This window comes from Eschrichtius robustus, chromosome 1 (genome assembly GCF_028021215.1).
Source record: "Eschrichtius robustus isolate mEscRob2 chromosome 1, mEscRob2.pri, whole genome shotgun sequence".
Classification (NCBI taxonomy): Eukaryota; Metazoa; Chordata; class Mammalia; order Artiodactyla; family Eschrichtiidae; genus Eschrichtius; species Eschrichtius robustus.
The window spans coordinates 164,544,281-164,570,921 of NC_090824.1; the positions used below are offsets into that span (position 1 = coordinate 164,544,281).

The 26,641-nt window shown below is 37.0% G+C and overlaps 1 protein-coding gene across 3 annotated transcripts in view; it reads right to left on the minus strand.

Annotated features, from left to right (window-relative positions):
* Window positions 1-1,346: 1,346 nt before the first annotated feature.
* Window positions 1,347-26,641, minus strand: part of BTBD1 (BTB domain containing 1) — a 43,658-nt gene continuing 18,363 nt past the window's right edge. The window contains exons 4-8 of one of the 3 annotated variants that reach the window (XM_068558572.1): window positions 24,177-24,374; window positions 14,022-14,214; window positions 7,165-7,252; window positions 3,428-3,574; window positions 1,347-2,916 (exon numbers count right to left, since the gene is read on the minus strand). In XM_068558572.1, the coding sequence (XP_068414673.1) occupies window positions 2,758-2,916; window positions 3,428-3,574; window positions 7,165-7,252; window positions 14,022-14,214; window positions 24,177-24,374 (785 nt within the window). In that variant the 3' untranslated portion in view covers window positions 1,347-2,757. Of the gene's footprint in view, window positions 2,917-3,427; window positions 3,575-7,164; window positions 7,253-14,021; window positions 14,215-24,176; window positions 24,375-26,641 lie in introns of those variants that run through there. The other 2 variants (XM_068558580.1, XM_068558589.1) reach the window with 2 other exon arrangements.

The window sequence follows — 26,641 nt, forward strand, 5'->3', positions numbered from 1 at the left end:
CTCAGGAGTGGGGAGTGGAGAAGGGGGAGTGGAAAAGCCATCAGCTCCATTTGCCACCCAAACTGTACATCTGTTGTTGCTTCTGCCCCGAATCTTTGCCTCTGGAAAGGAGGGAGTTGGAAAAAATACTGCCCAATGGTAAAAAAAAAAAAAAAAAAAAAAAAATAGGGGCTATGATCCAAATGGCAGAAAACCCATTATAAATGTTTATACTGGTTCCTGTTTTCTTTTACATTTCTTTCAGGTTTTAGTAAAGTTCAGCTTAAAAACTCAATCTTATCTTAGCCTTTGCCAATGGAGAAGATGGATTTTTTTATGTGTGCAAACTCGGCAAAAGACTAAATGAGCCGTGTAGCTCTTGGGGCTGGGATTACTATAGCACCGTCCTCTCTTATGAATGATGCATTGTCTAATTCAAGGGACAATTTTCAGGTTTTGAATCTGGATAACTAGAACCGGGAAGCAAAAAGGAGCAGACTGTTTGAAGGAGACAGGACTCGAAAGGGAACAATGTTTTATCTAAAACGTATTGCATTTAACATACTGCATTTGAAGACCTGGCTCTCTCTAAAGTCCTATTAAGGTTATCTGTTTCCCGGTAAATTTTTTTCTTGCAAATTAAAAGCACTACTTATGTGGGCCTTAAAGAAAGAACACTTTTATAATGCAAACAAATAATCACAATTTGTTGGGTAGATACTGGAGTAATCACTCTTTTAAAAAATAGAAATTGCTTGTATTCTACAGTAAATACAGATTAGCCAAGTATCTTTTTGGGTCTCATTGTAAAGTTTGAGAATGGTGGCATTTTGGGACCCAGCAAAATAACATTTTCCCAACTTTGTAGCTTGGGAGATAGATCTGGGTTTAAATTCTGCTTCCCACCACTTACTGACCTTTTAAATCATGAATTTCTTGGCCTGTGAAATGGGTATTATAATAGTACTTCTCTCATACTGATGTTGTGAGAAGCAAATGAGAACGTGTGTGAAGTACTCAGTGCAGAGCCTGGTACCCAGGAGTCACTCAGGTGCTCTATTAATACTAAACGATGGCGAGATGGTCCTTACACTCTATCAGAGTAAATAACAAGAACAGTTTCCTTTCTCTCACCTACTGAGAGTAGAACAGGGGAGAAAAACCTGAGACTGAAAAAAACTGATGAAGCAGCAGACGGCAACAGTTGTTGCTGCTATAGTTGCTTTAAGGCAACAGTAAGGCATTCTTACTATGGGTTGCATTACTTCCATAAATTAAAAATAAGGTTCAACCTCAATTACTTAGAAGCTTTGTTCCGAAATGGTGTCTTACACTCAACTTTTAGAAAAGACAAATGACAAAAAAAATAAATAAAAGTACAATATTTATTTTTTAAAAATTCCAGGGGATGTCCCATGTCAGTAAACGGTTCCATTTCTTGTCCCTTGTATGACTACCTTCAGTTACATGAGACCTCTGCCACCACCACACCTCACTACCTTCTTGAAAATAGCAAATAGAATACTACTTTAGATGGAAAATTTTTTTATCCTAATTACCATTTAGAAAAAATTCTTTTTAAGTTGATACTTAAAAGAATTGTGATTTCTACACATCTTCCACAACTATTTGATATAGCTTAAACTTAATCACACATACATTTTTAATGAGATAATCATTTTGAAGGGAAAGAAAAAGAATGTTATTTATATAAAAATTTTGCTTTATAAAAGTGTATAAATGTCATTCTGCCAATATACTTCCCATCCCCTCCTTAGGCAGCTGTACCTGTTGACAGTGAGGTCATGAATGTTAAACATATTTTATTTCTTGGATAGAACTGTGCAGGTGACAGAAAGTATACTTTTCAGGAGTGATTCTGTTGGATATCTTTAAAGTTTCAAAGCAGCTGTTAGAGATGTTAGTATTTCATTCCAGTTCTTGCTGTGTAAGATTATCGCCACAGAGCTGAACTGATGTCTGTTTACTCAGCCACCATCAGCACCACCACCATCACCTCAATCTTGGGAATTCTCAACCGCATCCCCCCAGAGGGAGACACGTACAGTGGTGCAGCTTAGTGATAAAGAAGCCAGTCTCGGAGTACACCTTTAGACCCTTTGTTTATATCACATTATTGTGAATTCGTACAAATTTCATTTATCGTTTAAAACTGTACTATGTAACATATTATACTATTATAAAATATCCTTTTCTGTAAATGCACTGAAGATTTTCTTTGGCATTTGTTAAGCCTATTTCTAGCAATATTGCAAATGCTAACCACCAGATAGTTAGAAACGCCAAAGATGAGGTCAGTTTTCTTCATTTTCTGAAATTAGTTATTTGAGTTAATAGGAATTCTGTAGGAATACTGACCCACCTCATCTTATGTAACCTTCAAAACAGTTAAAACAGAAAAAAAAACAAACCAGCTATATAAAACAAGAATCTTTCAGTTATAAAACTGCTGAAAGATTATGAGTCAGCTAATCTATGAAATTATGCAAGATAAAGCTGAAATAGCTGTTTTTTTTTTTTTAAACAATTAAACCGGTTCTTTTTTCCCCTAAGGTTATAAGAAAATGGAAAATCTCCCTTTAAATCATGCAGAGATTTAAGTCAACACTTATCTATCTTTTCTAAGAAACTAAAATGTCTCTTATCTTACAGTTATAAATATTCATAACACGCAAACTCTTTTCTGTGGCCAGTTTTTTATGCCTTTGAGACTAGACTGTATGGTACTATTTAGCCAGGATGTATTATAATGCTGAATTATGTATAAAATATTATTTCTGGTATTTGTCCATCTTCTATTGAAGTGCCATTATTATTGCCAGGGGAACTAAAAAAGAAAAAAACAGTCTTGCTAGCAGTAGGTGTTTCATGCACTACTTTCTTCAGTCCTTTTGTGCCATAGTGGGAATCTGGACCCTAAATGAGAACAAAAGGTTCATTAGTAATTTTCATTTAATAAGCACTCAATTTAATGTGGTATTTTAATTATATTACCGATCTACTGTATTTCGTTATAGCTCTTGTATAAAAATTTATGCCAAGTCATTTAAGGAAAAATGCAGTTTTTGCTACAAGCTAATTAATGACTAAAAATACTGAATGTAGAGCTCAGCTATCAGAGGACAGTGAAATGGTTTTAAGGAGATAATTGTCTTATTTTATCTTCTGTCAAACTTCCAATCTCCTACTCAAACACAGGGCTATTTCTTATGAAGAACTATTTCTTTCAGAGCAGAGCTCTGCTGAGGCACTGCTCTTCTCAAAGCAGTGGAATATTTTAGCTCCCACCTTCCTACCTTCCCTGCTTCCGGCAAGGCTGTACTGTTAGTGACTCTCAGCTTCTACTGAAACATGCTCTCTGTAACATGCAAGAGGAGACCGCGGGCCCCGCCAGCTCACCACCTGGAACATTCAGGAAGACTCTTACTTTGAGTGTTGCGCATGCTGTGTAGCACACGTTGGGTAGGATCTCTATGGGTTCTTTGAACATGACCCTGAATGTGTTAGCAGTCCCATCACAACTAAATCCAGTATCATTTTGTCCCAGGGTTTGTTTTTTTTCATATTCAATGATCTGTAATTTTTAAAAGAGAAATTAAAGTTAAAACAAAGTTTCGCAGAAGAGAGCATGAAGCCCTTCAGCACAGCAGAAAAGACTACTACATCTCTCTGCTGTAATTTTTCTCTACTGTCTCTAACCACCAAAGATGGCTTTAAACACGCTGTCAGAAAATGCATTTACCGCAGTAAGGATGGGGAGGATGTTAGATAACTGGGCCTTGGCTGCAGGAGAGAGGAGCTTCTAAAAAAAGACACATGGCTTGGGAACTGGTGTTTTAGACTGTGTGGATTTTAGGTACCTGAGGGAAATGAGCCTTTACTCCTTGCTAACCTATGTCTTGTTGCTGGGAAATTCCTGTAGCATTTCCTATGTGGATATTCAAAATATGAAAATTCCGTCTTTTCGATTTAGTTCCATAATCTGTGCCAGGCACTGAGGGACACCCTCAGGGAGCTTCTAGTCATTAGAGAAGACAAGTAAACAATGACAATTCAGTACAGCACCTGCAGTAGAGAGCTATGCGTAAGATGAAGTGGAGGAGGAGAGGAAAAACTGATTTTGTCACGAAGTGGGGAGGCTCCACAGAAGAGAGTTTTAAAAGCTCAACTCAGAGGTTACCAGGTTGTAAGAGAAAAGTCTTCATGCAAGGGAACAGTATGTGTGGAGGCCAAGGCTCACAAAGCCATCTTTTTGCATACATCAGGTAAAAACGGTAAGAGTAAAACAGGCTAAACCAGTACATGCAGCGAGAGATCAGGACAGTGGCCACCTCAGGTGGGATAGTGACCAGAAAAGATCACAAGGGGATGTCTGGAGTGCTGTAATACCCTGTTCCTTGATCAGGCTGCTGGTTACACAAGTGTGTTCACAGTTTATGAAAAGGGAGCCATACGTACCACTTATGTCTACTTTTCTGTATGTACAGTCGGCCCCCTGTATACGCGGATGCAGAACCTGTGGATGTGGAGGACTGACTGTACTACGTCATTTTATATAAGGGGCTTTGAGCATCTGTGGATGTTGGTATCCACAGGGGGTCCTAGAACCAATCCCCTGCAGATACTGAGGGACTACAGTGTATCACAGTCCAATTAAAAAAAAAAAAAAAAAGACATGATGGTGCCCTGGAATAAAGTAGTAAGACACAGGATTTCGTTGTGGCAGTGTAATCTAGAGTAAACCACTTCACTTCTCCGAGCCTCAGTTTTATCTTTTAATTTGGGAAAAAAACTTGTTTGCCTTCTTCCTAAGGCTACTGTGAGACTCAAATTATACAACTACAGCAACAACGACAGCAACAGACTATGTTCCAAACACTTTACATGCATCATCTCAACCGCTCCTCACAAAAACATAATGGAGGTACCACTACTGTCAAAGTAAACAAGGACACTGTGGCTCAGAGAGGTTACCTAATTTGCCCACAGTCACACCCTGGAGATGGTAGAGCTGAGATTCAAACCCAGGCAGGTCTATCTGGTAGTGTTATCTAGAGGGTGCATGAGACTAGCCACTGGGCGGAAGAAAATAAAGAGAAGTCCTACTTCTATTCATTTTATATTTTATCATTTTAATATACCTATAACCCCAATGCCCTCCCTCAGACTGTACACAAGGAATCTGGTGTCTCATGTAATACGTGAGGGGCGTTGAAGGAAGACAGGGGTTCCACAACTGAAGAGAATGACTGTGGGGCCCTCACTCCTTCCCAGGCCTGCAGATTATACAGCCTGCTTAAGTGGGCTTATGGATCCTATGGATAGGATCTTAACAATATATAAAGTAAAACGGGGAGTGATCATGAAAATCTTTTATACCCGAGAGGTCTGCTGTGGTTTTTTGGCATTAAAAATTATAGAAACAAAATTTCCTAACCTTTAAAATCTTTCAAATAAACAATTTCAGTGGCTTTTGACCGTATTTATTAAAAATATTAAAACAAACTTTCTAATTGGTTTATAAGAGCAAGGAATTGACATGAATGATTTAATTTATAGCTGAATTTCACTATAAACGTTAGCGGATAGAATTTAAAAATGAGCATGATTTCATTAGCACAGCCAATAAAGCAATTCTTCCATTTCGAACAAGGTGTCTTTGTGAGGTAGTGAAGTATCTTTTTTGGCTGTCATCAGACCAGATCTTTATTTTTGTCTGTGTAGGGTCCTCCTTGCTGCACACGGGCTTCCTCTAGTTGCGGCGAGCAGGGGCTACTCTTCATTGCAGTACGCGGGCTGCTCATTGCGGTGGCTTGTCTTTGTTGCGGAACACGGGCTCTAAGCACGAGGGCTTCAGTAGTTGTGGCATGCAGGCTCAGTAGTTGTGGCGCACGGGCTTAGTTGCTCCACGGCATGTGGGATCTTCCTGGACCAGGGCTTGAACCCGTGTTCCCTGCACTGGCAGGCAGATTCTGAACCACTGTGCCACCAGGTAAGTCCCCAGACCAGACCAGATCTTTGAATTGTTGTGTATCTTGAAAGTCAATGATGCATTTTGATTGGTTCACCAATGTTTTTACTACTAAAAATAGTATATTAATTGACATTTTAGAGAGAGCAGTTTTTTCAGCTGAAAGAAGTCTGAAACATTGTTTACTTCCTTTTTTCATTTCTATTTTTGTGTTTTAATTTATGTATAATATAAAATAAGTATAGTATTGCATAGGTATATGTGTATAGTAAATAAAAGTACAATGTAGATGTGTTTCAAAAATAATTTTACTAACTGGGATGTGCAATCAAAAGACGGGAATAAAGACACAGACCTAATAGAGAATGGACTTGAGGATATGGGGAGGGGGAGGGGTGAGATGTGACAGGGTGAGAGAGTGTCATGGACATATATACACTACCAAATGTAAAATAGATAGCTAGTGGGAAGCAGCCGCATAGCACAGGGAGATCAGCTTGGTGCTTTGTGACCACCTAGAGGGGTGGGATAGGGAGGGTGGGAGGGAGGGAGATGCAAGAGGGAAGAGATATGGGAACATATGTATATGTATAACTGATTCACTTTGTTATAAAGCAGAAACTAACACACCATTGTAAAGCAATTATACTTCAATAAAGATGTTTAAAAAAAAAAAAAAGTGTGGAGAACACTGGTTGACTGAAAGGGAAGGAGAGAGGTGCTTCACTTTCTTCGAGATTAAGTAATCGTGCCGTAGCTGAAAGAACTGAGGTGGAGCAGATCTAAGAATGGGGCAGGGTATGGTCAGACAATCAGAAATCAGAGGTGTTACCAGTAGTTATAGGAAATTAGACAGTTTCAAGCCCTAGAGTTCAAAGTACCGTGAAAAAAGCAGGTGGGTGTTTTGAGACAGTCAGTACACAGCAGGAAGAACTAATAGAAGGGTTTCCTGGACAAAGGAGAGCTCCTTATATGTTAATGCTTCTGTTAAGGACCCCAGGACCTCAATTTTCTGAAACTACACTTTTTAGATCAATTGTAAAATGGAACCCTCTAGGCTTAAAATACTAATAGGCTTTCTGATGCCTGTGATAATTATAGTGAAATTTGGATTTTGCCGAAACAATATCTTACCGTAAAATGACACCTGTTATATATTTCAGATGGTATACAGTGGGCAAAAAAAAGTGTACCTGTATATTCACTTGATAATCCGTGGGACCATGAATAGATCCATATAAACCAAATCCGACTATAGAGATTCTTCTATTAACTGTGAACCTGAGAGAATGAGGCCAAATATAAAATAACATACATAATTCAGTAAGCATTCATACTCCAAAGGCTTATACATTTTTTAAGTGTTACTCAGAACATCTAATTTTGCTCATAATAAAGAAAACTATCAAAAATTAAACATCCTTGGAAATGTCATCTGCTTACCAAAAAACTCTTGCTAGAGTAACTTATTGGGAACTTAAGTAGAATCTGTTTTCTGTACTGTACATTTTTGAGCCAAGTAATTTATTTAACCTAAATACCCACTTTTGTTGTAATGATAATTTTAGTCCAAATCTGTCTGCACATCTCCTTCATGACGAGAGATGTGTCAGCCATCAGACCTGATGTGCAGCGTCCCAAACTCTGACAATTCTTCAGCTCGATGAATACTTACTGGGCCTGGCACTGGGGAAATAATGGTCAACAAGACAGTCTCTGCCCCTACTGCACTTATAGCCTAATGGAGGACACTGATAATAAATAAGTAAACAAAGGGATAAATCATTAATTATAAATTGTGATAAGAGTTGTGAAGGAAGCAGGCTGCTGTAACAGAGTTGGTGGTGGAGGTCTGGGGACAGGACCTAAGTTACACAGGTGGATCAGAATGAGATTTCACACTAGAACAATTAGCAGATCCAGTCTAGTCACCATAGTTAAGAAATAGACCCACCTTACTCCATTTTATAAATGTATAAAAACTAGCATCAAGCACAAATGGCACTAAATGACTGTATAATAAGAGATAATCTATAATATAAAGCAGTTATCCTCAACATTTCATACTTTAAGAACTGAAGTAACAAGTTCAAGTTTTATTATTATTACTACCATACCATTACCACTTTATGAGCACTTCCTGTGCCAGGCACCGAGCTTCAGTTCTTTACATAAATTATTTCCTTTAGTCATCATAACAGCTCTATAAACTAAGTAACACAGTGTGATTTTTATCATCCTGTTTTTATAGCTGAAGAAACTGAGGTTTACAGAAATTAACTTGCCTGGATCAAAATGTGTAGCAGAGCTGGGACACAACCCCAGGTCTGCATGGATCAAAAGGTCACACTCTTAATCACTATGTTAAACTCCCAGTACGAGGATCACCTTAAAATTGTTTAAATATATTATTTATAATTTTTTATTATAAAAAAGCAATATATTCTCTGTTTAAAAAAAGTTAGAAAATGTGGCTAAGCAAACAAGAGGAAAAATTTAAAGCATCTCTAAATCTACCATCTAGAGACAACTTCATTTTCAATTTGGTGCACTTCCTTTTCAGACTTTTAGTTCTGTTTTTAAACAATAGAAAAACAGACTTTTTTCTATGAACATATATGTATTATTTTAAAAACCATGTCAGAATATATATATTTTTGTAACGTCATGTAAAAAGGTAAAAAACTACTACTGATTCATTATATTTAAACAATTCCTACTTGTTAAATAATCTAGGTTATTTGCAATTTTTGTTATTATATAACAATGCCATGATGAACAATCTTATAGCTAAATCATCTCACAGTGCCTTCATTATTTCCTAGAATAAATTCCTGGAAGTAGATTTTCTGGGGAAAATGAAAGGCATATTCTTAAGGCCTTAGATGAACTTTATCAAATTGCTTTCTGGGAAGATTATAAAACTTTACACCCAACAAGGAATGAAGATCATTTCTATCTCACTCTCAACAACCACAAGTATCTTCATTTCTTTTTGCTGTTGAGAAACAGATAATTGACAAATTCTATTTATATTTGATTACTGAGTTAACACATTTGCTCATATGCTTACTATCTACTGGATTTTCTCTTTAATGAAAAACCCACTCACGTTCTTTTCCCATTTTTCTCTGCTGATGAGTGTCTTTTTCATGTGGATTTGAAAGACCATGTTATATAGTTATTATATGCTCTGTCAGTAACATCCATTACAAAAACTTTCCTATTTGTCATTTATCTTTTAACTTTATGGTGGTTTTGGATGTAACATTTTGAATTATTTGTAGTCAAATTATGATCTATGCCAAGTTCAGAGAGGCCTATCTCATCCTCATAATAAATAAACATTCTGTTCCAGCACTTTCACGGTTTCCTTTCTTTTAACGTTAAAATTATAATTTATACAAATATTGGAAGATGGCATCAGTAAAGATCTAACTTTATTTTCCCAGTGGTTAATCCTTCCTCACATTCTAAATGTTCATTTACATTAGGTTGGTTTCTGAACTCTGTAGTATGTTCCGTATAACATTCTATAATAGCTTTACAATATTTTTCATATTTGATTAATACCACTCTTTTAAAAAAGAAACCTTTACTTTTTTTTTTTACTTTTTATTTTTGGCTGCGTTGGGTCTTCGTTGCTGTGCACGGGCTCCCTCTACTTGTGTTGAGTGGGGGCTACTCTTTGCTGCGGTGCGTGGGCCTTCCATTGCGGTGGCCTCTCCCGTTGTGGAGCGCGGGCTCTAGGCGCACGGGCCTCAGCAGCTGTGGCACGCGGGCTCAGTAGTGGTGGCACGCAGGCTCTAGAGCACAGGCTCAGTAGCTGTGGCTCACGGGCCTAGTTGCTCCGCGGCATGTGGGACCTTCCCAGACCAGGGCCCGAACCCATGTCCTCTGCATTAGCAGGCAGATTCTCAACCACTGCACCACCAGGGAAGCCCCAGAAACCTTTACTTTTGCAGATTAATTAGAGAATAATTTTGCCAACCCACTCCTCCCTACCAAAAACATATGACTTCTACAAGGAACTGCCTAACTCAGAAAGGTTAGTTTGGAAAGACACTGTCTGATTCCAGTCAAAGTTCTCCAATTCTTTATAAAGATACCATACTGTACATTTCCTATAGGATTTACCCCTGCTACTTTATGTTATTTGTTACTATGGCAAGTGGGGTCCGTTTTTACTCACCATTTTAACTGAAAATTCAAACATTAATTTTTTTTTTTTTTTTTGCTGCATCGCGCGGCTTGCGGGATCTTAGTTCCCCAACCAGGCATTGAACCCGGGCCACCGCCCTGAAAGCGCCAAGTCCTAACCACTGGACCTCCAGGGAATTCCCTAAAATTTTTTTATTGTGGCAAAATATATAACAAAATGTACCATCTTAAGCATTTTAAAGTGCACAATTCAGTGGCATTAAGTAATTCACACTGTTGTTAACCATCAACACCACCCATCTCTGTAACTGAATTTTAATGACACAGGAACATCACTGGTTTTTGCACATACGTTTTATAAGTTGCCACTATTCTTTTTTTATTGGTTCTAATAGATTTTTACTGATCCTGAGGCTGTCTGGGTGGACTAGTTGTTCTCAAAAGGAGTTCTATGCCCAAGGAGGCAGGCTCTGTTTTCACAAAGGATATGAAGCACCACTGACAGGGAGCCAGGGACACCAGATTTACTGCAATACTTAGGAAAGTCTCCCAAAACAAAGAATCCCAACCAACTTTCAAGTGTCCTGTCAATTCATGTAGATGAAAAACCTGTTTTTAACTATGAGACTTGAACTTAATCCCTTTTTATTAATAAACCAAGATTTTCACAGCAATTTTAATATTCACTGACTTTTACAAGAGGTGACTACTATACAAATCGAGGAAATACCATACAGTCATTTCTCATTATTTGTGGTAGTTATATTTTATAGTTGGTGCAAACACAGAATTAGCAAATACTAAACCACTGCTCTTAGGGGGAATGTGTACACACACACACACACACACACACACACACACACACACACTCACACACCACTCATGTGGATTCTAATCTTAAATCCTAAGAACGACTCATTCTAGTATATTCCATTTTCTGTGTTTCACAAAAGAGAAATGGAATTAAGGAGTGTTAAGTGACTTGCCTGAGGCCACCCCACGAACAGATGCCAGAGCTGGGATTCAAACTGTCCCATGGCCACAGAGCTGTAGTGTCCTGCACTGCACTGCCCCCTACCATCTCCATCTCTGTATGAGCGCTGAAATAAGAAGGTAGAGCATCCTCCTTGTTTGATCTCACACAGAAGCATGCTCCCAGGCAACTAAAATCTTTCCTGTGAATGACTAAGAAAGCGCTGCTGGTATTGATTTGGGGGTTATAATTAAATTCTAGCGAGTAGATGAGTTCTCTACTCATCTACTCATATGGAAACTGGATAAACAGGATGGACCGTACTTTGCTTTATTTGAAACTTTTAAAGAAAATGACAAAATTGGCAGCAGTGCTGCTCATGGTATTTGGGACATGAGTATAATACACCTGTTCCCTGCACCTACAGCTGTCTCAGTGTGCTGGTGCGTACAGGTACTATCTCTGATTGCTTGTTTGTCTTCCGGTGCTGCCCAAGTGTCTACATATTGAAGTACACATTTGATTTTACTATCAGTTACATTCACTGTCCTTTACATTACAACTAGGCCATTATATCATTTTAAAAAAATGAAACACATTATCTATGAATTTCATTTCAGGTTAATAAAGGGGGAATACAAAATATTTATTACAAAAAAGGGAGAACTAGGTCTGATGGAGTGAAGAACTACTAATATAGACGTTATCTGCAAAAAATGAAAAACACCTCTTCCTCTCCAATATTTCTTTTTGTCTGTTTATATTGAAGTATAGTTGATTTACAACGTTGTATTAATTACCTGTATTTCTTTATCTTTATACCTACATCAATCAGAGTTTTAAGAACACTACTGAAAAATAGCAAGGTTACCAGGCATCCCTATCTTGAGGTTTCAATAGTCTATCATGTTAAAGAAGTATTCTTCTAGACCTAGCCTATTAATGGTTATATCTGGATCGAGGGTAAAATTTTATCAAAAGTCTTTTTGACATCTATCAAAATAAATTTTTTTTCTTTGATCTGCTACCGTGGTGAATTATAGTAATATATTTCCTAGTATTGCGCCATTCTTTCAATTTCCAAACAAACTCTCATCTGCCTTTTTTTTTTTTTTGCACTCCTTTTGCATTGATGGACGTTATTAGGAATAGCCTTACAAAACTCAGTTGGATGGATGTTATTTTAAATGATGTCATTGCACTGCTCAGTGTCCCCTTTCTAAGAAACCACAGGAGAAACTTCTCTTAAGTCTCTGTATCTGAAATAGCCACCCTTCTCCTGAGCAATATGTGTACTTTTCATGTGATAAACTGTTCAAATTTCTGTAACTTTATAGCTTTAGAACCAAACGTAAGATGTCAGAACATGGATCTTGCATATTTATCTCCACTGGATGTATTTTTCCGACCCTGATTTATCACTTTTTTAAAAAAATTGGACTATAGTTTATTTATATCTATTTGCTGTTATAGTATTATTCTTTTAAGGTACTGCTAGATTCAATACACTATTTTATTTCTTTTCTATATAAGTGAGATTGACCTAGAAAATTTTTTGCCTTGTCAGATTCCTGTATAAGGATTATGCTTCTTTCAATAATTAACCAAAAAGTATTTTCTTCTTTGAATGTTCAACGAAACAAACTGTTCCCTGAATGTTTGATAAAACTCACCTGTCAAAACCACCTTGTGAAGGGACAGTTCTTTGATAACTTTTAATTTCTTCCATGGTAATTGGTCTATTCAGGCTTTCTTCTTCAGTCAATTTTGATAATTTATATTTGCCTATAAAATGATCCATTCCATCAAGATGTTCAATTTATTAGCACAGAGTAAACCCAGAATTAAAATTAAAATTTCCTCAGAATATTATTATATTCCCATTATTATCTGTAGATGTAAGTATGTTTTCTTTATTACCTTTGCCAGAGGTTTGCTTATTTTATTGGTCTTTTTCAGGAACCAGCTTATATTTAACAATTCTACTATTTTTAATTCATTAATTTCTACATTTACCTATTTCCTTTCTCTTTTCATATGGTTCTTTTGCTATTCATTTTCTAGCTTCTTGGGTTAATGCTGAAATCATTTATTTCTACTCTAATTTATTTAATAAAAGTAGTTAATTATTGCTAATTCTCTGTGTGACACTTTGGCCTCATCCCGTTAAGTTCTCACATATAGTATTCTCATTGTGAATTATTACTAAATAGTCTACAAATGCATTTTTATTTCCATTTTAACCCAATATTTGTAAGAGTCCTCTCCCTCTTGGAGTTCTAGTTTTAAACAAACTTCTTGTTAGTTTCTAGTTTTATACCAAAGTGCTATTAATATTAAATAAATGAAAATCCAAAAGGCATGTTTTATGAAAACAGGTACATATTCTATTTTGACATTTAACCTAAAGAAACACGGTAGAGCAAATATAAATTCCAAAAGGATTTTATGCATGCATCTTTTAAAATTAAAAAAAAATTTTCCCATTCAAAGTTCTTATAAATGTATACTGAGATATTTTCCATGCAACATCTATGCAAATAAAAATCTCACACTAAACCAAGTAAGAGTAAATGTATTAAATTATAGCCCTGAGACTGTAAAAATAGTGTTTGATCAATTAAGGTCTAGACTTCAGCTCACCAGCAGTGGCAATCCAAACAAAACTCACAAAATAGAAGGCCCAAGTCAATCCTTTCTTACTCTACTTGTTTCCTAAGAGATTCCCTCACTCATAATTCAGTGGAGAGACCAGTAAGCCTCACTGACTTCTTGACTGTTGTATCAAGTTAGAAATGTATTAAACAAAGTATAAAATAAAATGTGGTTAATTATCTCCCACAATATGAACATAAAAGCCAAATGCGAGCCGCTGCCCCTCCCCACCCCACCCCCAAATCTACAATATGCAGATACCTGATTCGATCACTCGTTCCACTGTAACCCCACCGGCTCTCTACTTGCTGGAATCTATTGATGCAGCATTCCTTTCCTCTGAGGCAGCATCTTGGTCGATCAATGTATTCAACTCGGGGCTTAGGATTGACAGTAAAATGAAGAAAGAGGTTTACCACTTCACGATCTGACAGAATTCCAGACTGAGCAGGACCTGTGGAAATAAAAACATAAACCTCAATAAAAGTAACTTCACTGCAATTCCTAACTTTGTAATTCTCCCCATAATAATGTGAATTCAAATGTGAAAGATGTAAAGTAACAATGAGGCAGAAAAATCTCAGCATATATAATTTTAGCATATATTTAATTTAAAAGTTTTACTAAATTCATCCGAGGTTAACCTAATATGTAAGTGTTAAAATCATTAATAAATCAAAGCTTAGTTGAAACCCTGAGGTCACAGAAAGATCCCTGGATTTTTCTATCCATTCGCCCTGAGTATTCTGTTTCCCAGAAAGAGGAGAGCTGGAGAAGTGCTTACAGTGGCAGCCAGAGCTATCGTTACCTCTCCATTCCCCATCTGTCTGAGGCTATAATCAAACAATGGAATATTTAGAGGTAGAAATAGATGGCACAGTGCTTTCATTGTGGGATTTTGAAATTAGCAGAGGTCAGGCGCTAAGATTGGAAGAGCTGTGGAAGCAGCATATCACATGCTATAGTTTTCTCATTCACTGTTTCTGGGAAGAGAAAATTCCAAACAGCTTAAATTTAACCAGGAATAAATGCTATTCCTCATAAAAGATGCCAGGAGATTCCTTCCAAGGCTGGTAAAAACAATCTAAATAAGAGACTGCAAAACACTAGAAATTTGGTTTAGGAAGCTATAAATCAGATTTTAACATAAAACGCCCTAATTTTTAATATAAATTTTTTAGAATATCACACACAAAATTTATCAACCTGCCAGACCTGGCCCCGTGGTTCATTTGCAATCTCTGGATAAATAAAGATTGTAAAGAAGAAAAAATACAATTACACACTTAAAACATGCATTTTAGAGAAAAAAAAAAGAACAGAACATAACTGGAACTGCATAAGATCAGAAGAGAGATGGGGGTGAAAACTCATGTATCTTTCTCAGAATGACAAATAAGACAAAAGAATTAAAATGTTTAAGGTGATTAAAATGGATGATAAAGAGCAGAGACCAACATACAGGTAACTAGTGTTCCTGAAGAACTAACAATAAGAAATAGGATGATGCAATAATTCAAGACTACAGGTATACCTCTCTTTATTATGCTTCGCAGATACATTTTTTACAAATTGAAGGTTTGTGGCAACCCTGCATCAACAAGTCTGTTGCTGTCATTTTTCAACTGCATTTGCTCACTTTGTGTCTCTGTGTCACATTTTGGTAATTCTCTCAATAGTTTAAACTTTTTCATTATTACTAGTTATGATGATCTGTGATCAGTGACCTCTGATGTTACTACTGTAATAGTTTTGAGCCCCATGAACCACACCCATAAGACAGCGAACTTAATTGATAAATGTTGTGTGTGTTCTGACTGCTCCACTGATCAGCCGTTCCCCACCTCTCTCTGTCTCCTCCTGAGACACAACAGTATTGAAATTAGGCCAATTAACAACCCTATAGTTGGGCTTCCCTGGTGGCACAGTGGTTAAGAATCTGCCTGCCAATGCAGGGGACACAGGTTTGAGTCCTGGTCTGGGAAGATCCCACATACCACATACCACAAAGCAACTAAGCCCGTGCGCCACAACTACTGAGCCTGCACTCTAAAGCCCGCAAGCTACAACTACTGAGCCTGCGTGCCACAACTACTGAAGCCTGCGCACCTAGAGCCCATGCTTCTCAACAAGAGAAGCCACCACAATGAGAAGCCCGTGCAGTGCAACGAAGAGTAGCCCCCGCTCGCCGCAACTAGAGAAAGCCCGCGCGCAGCAACGAAGACCCAACGCAGCCAAAAATAAAATAAATAAATTTACTAAAAAAAATGAAAACAACAGCCCTATAGTGGCCTCTTAAGTGTTCAAGTGAAAGAACAGTCAAACATCTCTCCCTTTAAATCAAAAGCAGAAACGATTACGCTGAGTAAGAAGGCATGTCAAAAGCTAGGTCTCTTGCACCAAACAGTAGCCAAGTTGTGAATGTAAAGGAAGAGTTCCTGAAGGAAATTAAAAGTGCTACTCCAGTGAACACACAAATAATAAGAAAGCGAAACAGCCTTAATGCTGATATGGAGAAAGTCTGAGTGGTTTGGATAGAAGATCAAACCAGCCACAACATTCCCTGAAGACAAAGACTAATCCAGAGCAAGGCCCTAACTCTCTTCAATTCTATGAAGGCTGAAAGAGATGAGGAGGCTACAGAAGAAAAGTCTGAAGCTAGCAGAAGGTGGTTCAGGAGGTTTAAGGAAAGAAGCTACCTCTGTGACATAAAAGGGCAAGGTGAAGCAACAGTGCTGATGTAGACACTACAAGTTATCCAGAAGATCTGGCTAAGATAATTAATGAAGGTGGCTACATGAAACAACAGATATTCAATGTAGACAAGTGTCGACAAATAGCCTTCTACTGGAAGAAGATGCCATTTAGGACTTTGATAGTTAGAGAGGAGAAGTCAATGCCCGGCTTTAAAGCTTCAAAGGACAGCCTGACACTCCTGTTAGGGGCTAATGTAGCTGGTGACTTTAAGTTGAAGCCAATGCTCATTCACCATTCTGAAAATCCTAGGAATTTAGAATTATGCTAAATCTACTCTGTGTTATATATGGAACAAAAAAGCCTGGATGACAGCACATTTGCTGACAACATGGTATACTGAATATTTTAAGCCCACTGTTGAGACCTACTGCTCAGAAAAAAAGATTCTTTTCAAAATATTGTTCCTTGACAATGTACCTGGTCATCCAAGAGCACTCATGAAGATGTACAGTTGTTTTCATGACTGCTAACAGGACATCCATTCCATAACCCATGGATCAAAGAGTAATTTAGACTTTCAAGCCTTATTATTTAAGAAGAACATTTTGTAAGGCTATAGCTACCATAGACAGTAGCGATTCCTCTGAATCGCTATTTGCATAGCGATTTGCATCTGGGCAAAGTAAACTGAAAACCTGGAAAGGAGTCACCATTCTAGATGCCATTAAAAACATCCATGATTCGGGCTTCCCTGGTGGCGCAGTGGCTGAGAATCTGACTGCCAATGCAGGGGACACGGGTTCGAGCCCTGGTCTGGGAAGATCCCACATGCCACGGAGCAACTAGGCCCGTGAGCCACAACTACTGAGCCTGCGCGTCTGGAGTCTGTGCTCCGCAACAAGAGAGGCCGCGACAGTGAGAGGCCCACGCACCGCGATGAAGAGTGGCCCCCCACTTGCCACAACTAGAGAAAGCCCTCGCACAGAAACGAAGACCCAACACAGCCATAAATAAATAAATAAATAAATAAATAAATAAATAAAAGAAAGAAAGAAAGAAAGAAAACTGATTCCTTATAATAGTCCCCTTTAAAAAAAAAAAAAATCCATGATTCATGGAACGAGTTCAAAATATCAATATTAAAGAGAGTTTGGAGGAAGTAAACTGTAACTCGCATGCATGACTTTGAGGGGGTCAAAGACTTCAGTGGAGGAAGTAACTGCAGATGCGGTGGAAATAGCAAGAGAACTAAAATTAGAAGTGGAGCCTGAAGATGTGACTGAATTGCTGCAATCTCATAATAAAACTTGAACAGATGAGGAGGTGCTTCTACAGATGAGCAAAGAAAGTGGTTTCTTGAGACAGAACCTCCTCCTGTTGAAGATGCTGTGAAGACTGTTGACATGACAACAAAGGATTTACAATATTACATAAACTTAATTGATAAAGCAGTGGCAGGGTGAGAGAGGACTAACTCCAATTTTGAAAGAAGTTTTACTGTGGGTAAAATGCTATCAAACAGCATTGCCTGCTACAGAGAAATGGTTCCTGAAAGAGTCAATCACTGTGGCAAACTTCATTATTATCTTATTTTAAGAAATTGCCACAGGACTTCCCTGGTGGCGCAGTGGTTAAGAATCCACCTACCAATGCAGGGGACACGGGTTTGAGCCCTGGTCCGGGAAGATCCCACATGCCGCAGAGCAACTAAGCCCGCATGCCGCAACTACTGAGCCCGCGTGCCACAACTACTGAAGCCCGCGCGCCTAGAGCCCATGCTCCGCAACAAGAGAAGCCACCGCAATGAGAAGCCTGTGCACCGCAACAAAGAGTAGCCCCTGCTCACCGCAACTAGAGAAAGCCTGCGCATAGCAGCGAAGACCCAACGCAGCCAAAAATTTTAAAAAGTGAAAATTAAAAAAAAGAAAGAAGTTGCCACAGCCACATTAACCTTCAGCAACCACCACCCTGACCAGTCAGCAGCCGTCAACATCGAGGCAAGACCCTCCACCAGCAAAAAGATTAGGACTCGCTGAAGGCTCAGATGTTAGTTAGCATTCTTTAGCAATACAGTCTTTTTAAATTAAGGTATGTACTTTGTTTTTTTTAGACATAATGCTATTGTACTTAACAGACTACAATATAGTGTAAACATAACTTTTATGTGCATTGGGAAACCAAAAAATTTGTATGGCTCACTTTATTGCGATATTCAATTTATTGTTGTGGTCTGCAACACACAATATCGCCAAGGTACGCCTGTATAATAAAATTTCCTTAGTTGAAAAAAGAAGTCTCCAGATCATGAAAAACGTTCTCAGATATATACCATATATCTATTTAAAGAAAGTAATCAAGAATAAAGTCAACAAATGAGTGAATCAAAATAAAGAATTCAAGAAGGTGTATAATAAAAGAACTGGTGATAAACACTAAATCCAATACAACCTATAATTAAGTCTAATATAGTTGTGTTTTTGTAGTATGTTATGTGGGTGCATAATCAGTTACCATAAAGTGGGCTGGAAAGGTTGAAAGGATGGAACACCATGCTAACATTCTTATCTTAAATAGGGAAGGTCAATAAATATCGTTTTATTATGAAATGAATTAAGAAAATTGGAAGGGAAAAAGTAAATGCAGAATTTATTATTTCCTAATCTCTATACAGAAAACACACACATACACACACACACACACACACTCAACAGCAAAATAGAGAACATAAGGGGAGCTCTCCCTAAAACATTTTTGAAAAATATTAATACAGAAATAATATGCATAACAGAAAAGAACATACATAACAGCAAAAAAAGAAACATTATTTGACTACATAAAAATATTAAGAAGTCTGTAGGATGGAATAGCCTACGTCAGAGAACAACTATAGATGAAACAGTACATAAAATAGCTATTTCATGTTAACAGAGAACAGTTGAGGCAGTCAGTGCTTGAGAAGGGAAATGTATTGAGATGAAGCCCTATATTTGTCACCACTTTTCCCCTTGGGATATCTGTTGATTTGCTTCACAGGGCATAAATGCCACACAGAAACTGGCAACCTAGAAACTGTGGTAGTCCTCAACTGACTGAAGAGACAAAAACTGTAATTCAAAGCTACCAAGGCAGCCAGACAATGACCCGGAAGAGAATACTTAATAGACAAACAAGACCAATATTTTGTGCATAATTTCTCCTTGAAGTATTTGTCAACTCCTGGGCTTCCCCGGTGGCGCAGTGGTTAAGAATCCGCCTGCCAATACAGGGGACACAGGTTCGATCCCTGGTCTGGGAAGATCCCACATGCTGTGGAGCAACTAAGCCCGTGTGCCACAACTACTGAGCCCGTGTGCTGCAACTACTGAAGCCCACACGCCTAGAGCCTGTCCTCTGCAACAAGAGAAGCCACCACAATGAGAAGCCCCACGCACCGCGACGAAGAGTAGCCCCCGCTGGCCGCAACCAGAGAAAAGCCTGCGCACAGCAACAAAGACCCAACAAAGGCCCAACGCAGCCAAAAATAAAATTAAAAAAAAGTTATTTGTCAATTCCTAAGCTATGCACAAGCAAGAGAAAACTATGAGACCAAAAAACCAAGCAGAAAGGAGCTGCTAAGAGACTAGAGTTAAACAGAAATTTCTGTCTTAAAGCTAGGGAGAAAAATTCCCAAATATTTGAAAATTAAGCTATATACTTATAAGGCTGTGGGTCAAGAAAAAAATTACCATGAAAATTAGAAAATATTTTTTATTGAATGACAATGAAAATACAACATATCAAAACTTATGGGGGAAAAAAAAGATGCTTAGAGGGAAAACTATAGACTTAAATGTATACACACAAAAAAATAAAGTTGAAAGTCGCTGTTTTGAGTATTTATCTCAAAAAATCATAATGACTAAGTAAATAACCCCCAGAAAATTAAAATTAGAGGAAGGAAATAATAAAGAAAAAAGCAGAAATCAATGAAATGGAAAACACATACACAATAGAGAAAATTAATAAAGCCAGAAGTTAGTTCTTGGAAAAAAATTAATAAAATGCATAAACTCCTAGGCAAGGCTGATTAAAGGCACAAGATACCAATATCAGAAATGAAATAGGGGACATAATTTAGATTTCACAAACATAGAGATAATAAAAGGATGTTATGAAATTCATGTTAACAAATTAAAGGTCTAGATGAAACTGTTACAAAACGAAAGAGAAAATCTGAAAAGTCCTACTCTACTCAAGAAATTGAATCTCTAATTAAAAACCTTCCACAAAGAAAACACTAGATCCAGACAGCTTGACTGGTGAATTCCCCTAAACATTTAAGGAAAAATAGCACCAATTTTACATAAACTCTTGAATACAGAAAAAAGAAATATTCCTAACTTTTGTATGAGACCAGCATAACCTTGATAATCAAAATCTGACAATTTCATTACAAGAAAGGAAAAATTATAGCCTAATTTCTCTCATGAAGTAGTCCTAAAAATATTTTTTAAATCTGGCAAATTGGATCTAGTAATATATAAAAAGAATAATGCATGACAACCAAGTCTGGTTTATGTAAGAAATCCAAAGTTTTAACTTGGAAAATCAATCAATGCTGTATTAAGCTATACTAAGAGAATAAAGGGGAAAACTGTATCATTATCTCAAAAGAAGAGAAACATTTGGTAAAATTCATGATAAAACTCTTAGAAGACTAGTAATAGAAGGAAACTTCCTTAATCCAATAAAGAGTATCTACAAAAAATTTACAGCAAGCATACTCTGTGGGGAAATACTGAAAGCTTTCTGCCTAAGACTAGAATAATGCAAGGATGTTCACTATCCATACTTCTTAATACGCTCAAGGTCCTAGGTCATACAGTACGGCAAGAAAAAGAAATGTCTAAGGATTAGAAAGGAAGAAATAGAATTATTATTGTTTGCAGATCACATGATTGTACATGTAGACTATGCACAATGATCTACAAATAATTATTAGAATTTATAAATTTAGCAAGATCACTAGATACAAGGTCAATACAGGAAAAATCAACTGTATTTCTATATACTGGCAATCAATCAGTTAGGACATGGAAATTAAAAAACTAATCATTGCAATAACATTTAAGAAATAAAATACATAAGGAATAAACCTACCAAAGAATATGCAAGACCTCTACCAGAAAACTCAAAGTATTACTAAGAGAAATTTTAAAAAGACTTAAATCAATGTTCATTGATTGGAAGACTCAATATTATAAAAATGTCAATTATCTCCACACCAATCTATGGATTCAATGCAATTCCAATCAGAATCCCATGACTTTTTTTGGTGGAAACTGACAAGCTGATTAAAACACTTATGTATATGAAACTATCAATACAAAAGACCACGAATAGCCAAGGTAATCCAGAAGAACAAAGCTAGAGGATTTTCACTACCAGATTTCAAGATTCAGTTTAAAACTACAGAAATGAAAACTCCACAGAATTGGTTCAAGGATACACAAATGTAACAGTAGAGCAGACTAAACATTCCAGAAATAGATTCATTCATATACAGTCACCTGATTTACAACAAAGTTAGCACTGCTGTGTATGGGGGCAAGGATAGTTTTTAATACATAGTCACGTGGGGAAAAAAATTCAACCTTGACCTCTACCTCACACGATACACATGTGTGGAAAAAACACCACAAAAAATAAAAACCCAACTGGATTACAGACCAAAAAGTTAAATGTAAAACAATAAAGTTCCTAGAAGAAAACCTAAGAGAATGTCTTCATGACCCTGAGGCAGGCAAAATTTCTTAAGACATTAAAAAGCCTTCACCTTAAAGGAAAAGACTGATAAGTTAATTCATTAAAATTAAGACCTTCTATTTATCAAGACAGCATTAAGATAATGAAAAGACAATCCACAGACTGGGATATTAGCTATAAGTATATACATTATATGTATCTATAATATATTCTGGATACAAGTCTTTTGTCAGATTATATGCATATAATGGAGAGGATGTGAGGCAACTGAAATGAACTCTTAACTCTCTTAGTTTGGCAGTTGAGTGTGAACCATTACAACTACGCTGGGCAACTATTTGGTAGGATCTACCAACGCTGAACATATGTACACTCTATGACTTTGCAATTGCACTGCCACCTGCTCAACAGAAATGTTCACATATGTACACCAAGTGAGAGGTATAAGAATGTTCTTAATGGCCCCAAACAAACAACCCAAATGTCCAACAGTAAAATGGATAAAGAAATCATGGCACATCCATACAACAGATTACACAGCAATGAAAAAGAATGAGCTACTGCCACACACAACCACACAGATGAATCTAACAGACATAATGTTAAGAGAAAGAAGCCACACACAAAAGAACACATGCTGAATGTAGGACTTCCTTTATATTAAGTTTAGAAACAGACACAACTCATTTACAGAAGCCAGAAAGTAGTCACCTTCGGAAGGGAGATTAAGGACTAGGAGGGGCATGATGGAGACTGGTGGGGTATGGTAATGTACTGTAAATTGATATGTGTGGTTAAATAGGTGTGTTTACTCTATTTGTTCACTTTATTATGTACATGTTATAATTTAAGTTAAAAAGTTTACAAAAAGAAAAAACAAACATTGATTCTGACCAGCAAAAACAAAAACAACCTGTGAGAATACTGGAATATATATAATAAATCAAAAAGAAAAATGTAAATACCCCAAAAGAATAAAAGTCATGAATGAATACCCAGAGAAAACCATAATTCAAAAAGACACATGCACCCCAATGTTCATTGCAGCACTCTTTACAATAGCCAGGTCATGGAAGCAACCTAAATGCCCATCGACAGATGAATGGATAAAGAAGATGTGGTGCATATATACAATGGAATATTACTCAGCCATAAGTTGGGTCATTTGTTGAGACGTGGATGGATCTCGAGACTGTCATACACAGTGAAGTAAGTCAGAAAGAGAAAACAAATATCGTGTATTAACATATATGTGGAACCTAGAAAAATGGTACAGATGAACCGGTTTGCAGGGCAGAAATAGAGACACAGATGTAGAGAACAAACGTATGGACACCAAGGGGGTTAAGCGCCGGGGGGGTGGGGGGGGTGAATTGGGCGATTGCGATTGACATGTATACACTGATGTGTATAAAGTGGATGACTAATAAGAACCTGTTGTATAAAAAAATAAATAAAATTAAATTTAAAAATTCAAAAAAAAAGAAAAAAGAAAAAATACAAATGGCCAATAAACATAAAGAAATATAATTTTAAATCATTATGAGATTTTTTTTTTCTTTTAAATCAATCTGGCCATGACTTAAAAGCAGATGATACTCAATGTTGATATGGGAAACAAGAACTGGTCATAGAACTAAGAAGCATCAACCCTAAGAGTCAGAAAGATATGTCATTGTAACTTTAGGTAAGGCACTTAACCTCTCTCAGGTTCAGTTCTTAAACCTATAAAATACCATATAATTTTTATATATTTATAATATACAAAATATTTTAAAAGATATAAAATATATATAATTTTACAATACATAAATATATAACCTACAATATTATCTTGAAGGGCTATTAGGAGAATTGAATGAAATTATACACACAAATGCACATACATAAACAGCTTCTTTTCCTCTCTCACACAGGAGACTGACTGCCCATTAAAATAGTTTCAAGTAGATTTTGGACAAGTTACAGCCTTACCGGCTGCAAACTCCTCAATGGTCATCAGCGGGAACCGGATCAAGGACAGTGCTTTCCCTAGAACTTTCTGTTTGTTTCCAAAAGTCACAGGCAATTGTTGTCTTTGACATTCTGCTTCTGCCCACCGTACAACAGCTCCAAAAAGTCGACTTTCTCTAATACTAAGAGTGTCTCTTTCTAGAACTGCACAGAGTGTGTCTACAGGTAAAATAAAAAATATGTCAAATTAGGAATATTTTGCTCTTTAACAAAATATTGACAAACATGCTTATATAAAATTTTCAAATCTCAATAAAAATAGGATACTTAAAACTACAGACTCTACACTTAAAAATATTAAAGAATTAAAGGAATTAAACAGCAAAGTTTTCTTTAAAAAATTACTATAAGGTTAACATTCAACTTACTACTTACCATACATGGAAGCTTAGATACAGTATCTCCTTATATATTCATGCCATTCAGCAAGCAAACTCAAATATTCAGAACAAGAATAATAAGTAAGTCAGAGAAAAAGGCTCCCAATCAGTAATGAACAAATTCATAAAGTCTACAGATTACAATTCATTCATTCACTCAGCAAATATTTCTTATTAACCACTCACAATGTGCCAGGCACTATTCTAGACACCGAGGATACATCATTAAACAAAAAGTTAAAAATTCCTTGCCTTCATGGAGCTTACATTCTAATGGGGGAAACATTCAATAAACGTAAGTAAATTATACTGTGTTACATAATAAATGTAGGAAAAGATAGCAGGGTAAGGGGAATCAGAAATGCAGCTTAAAATAGGATACTTTGGATAGGCCTCACTTGAGTTAAGACCTGAAGGAGGTTGAGGGGGGTGGGGTCAGTAAGCCAAACACACCTCGAGAGAAAGAGCACTCCAGGACTGGCCAGTGCAAAGGCTCTCTTATAAGAGTGTGCCTGGCATACCTGAGGGACAGCCAGGAGGTCAGTGTGGCTGGAGGAGAGTGAGCAAGAGGGAAAAGTAGTAGGTGACGAGGCCAGAAACATGGTGGGAAGCGGGGTGCAATCATGCAGCACCCTGTAAATCATTTGGCTTTTACTTTGAGTGAAAAAGGGAACCTCTGGAGGGTTTTGAGCTGTGACATTTTATGTTCTAAAACGACCACCCTGGCAGCCGTGATGAGAAGAGACAGTAATGGAGGCAAGAGTGGAAACAAGATCAATTAGGAGGCTCTTGCGCTGATCCAGGTCAGAGGTGATGGTGGCCTGGACCAGGCGGAAGTGGTGAAAAATGATCAGATTCAGGGTATACTCTGAAAGGAGACTGGAGATTTCCTAACAGATTGGATATAGGGGGTGATAGAGGGCTTGAGTAAAGGATAATTCCCAGGTGTATAGTCTAAGCAATGGAGGGATGACAGTGGCATCAACTGAGATGAGAAAGACTACTACGTGGAAGCAGGGTGGGGGGTGGTGAGAGGGGAGATCTGAAGCTTAATTTTGGACATATTAAGTTTGAAAGCCCTATCTGACATCCAAGTATAAATGTCATGACCGTAACTCAGGTCCTCACTCAGAATCCTTTTCCCTCTTATCATAGGCAAAATTAAAATAGGCTGAGTTATTTTAAACGACAGTAGACCAGAAATCAATGAAAACATTAAAATATAATTAAATTGCCCAGAAACACACACCTAAGAAAAATTTATTAAAAACAAAATTCTACTATGCAATGGTCTACACATTCATACCAGAACCAAATATTTGTTTAATAACAAACATAGGTATCATTACAGCAAAGATATCACAGTCCCCGGAACGTAGAAGGGGCCCAACAATATGTTAAAAATGAAGAGGTTAAACATAATTTTTTTAAAAATCAAGCTTTTTCCTTCTCCTGTAGCTGAGCAGATGAGTATAAACTAAGGTCCCAGGAAACCTTTTCAAAGATAAATGAATGTAAGTCAACATACCTCAATACTTGTAGGATTAGGAATATACCATGACCATAATATTTAATCATTCAATAGAAAAACAGACAACCTTGAACCTACATTTCTCTACCTTGTATGCTAAAAACTTCAGTAAAGGTAAACATAGAAACTTAAAGGCTAAAAAACAAGCACATTATACTGCCCCTGGCATAATGTAAATTAATTCTGTTCTATCAATGTGACATATTATCTTTTTCCTTTGGCAAAAACCTACAAGAGAGAGACAGTATCTGTCTACTTGGAAAAAGGTAAGCATATCCCTCTGGAGCACATATTCAAATGCCAGAGGAGAAAAAGCATCCCCAGAATCTAAAATAGCTATTAAAGCTCCTGAAGCCAGGTCTTTCTTTCAGATCCTAGAATTCTCTTTCATTCCCAATTTTTAACATTTGCGACAAACTAGACTATGAGGTGAAAACACATAGGTCCTCTATTGACAGATGTGTTATAATAAGAAATGACAGCTGAGAGCCTAATAAAGATCATAAAAACACATA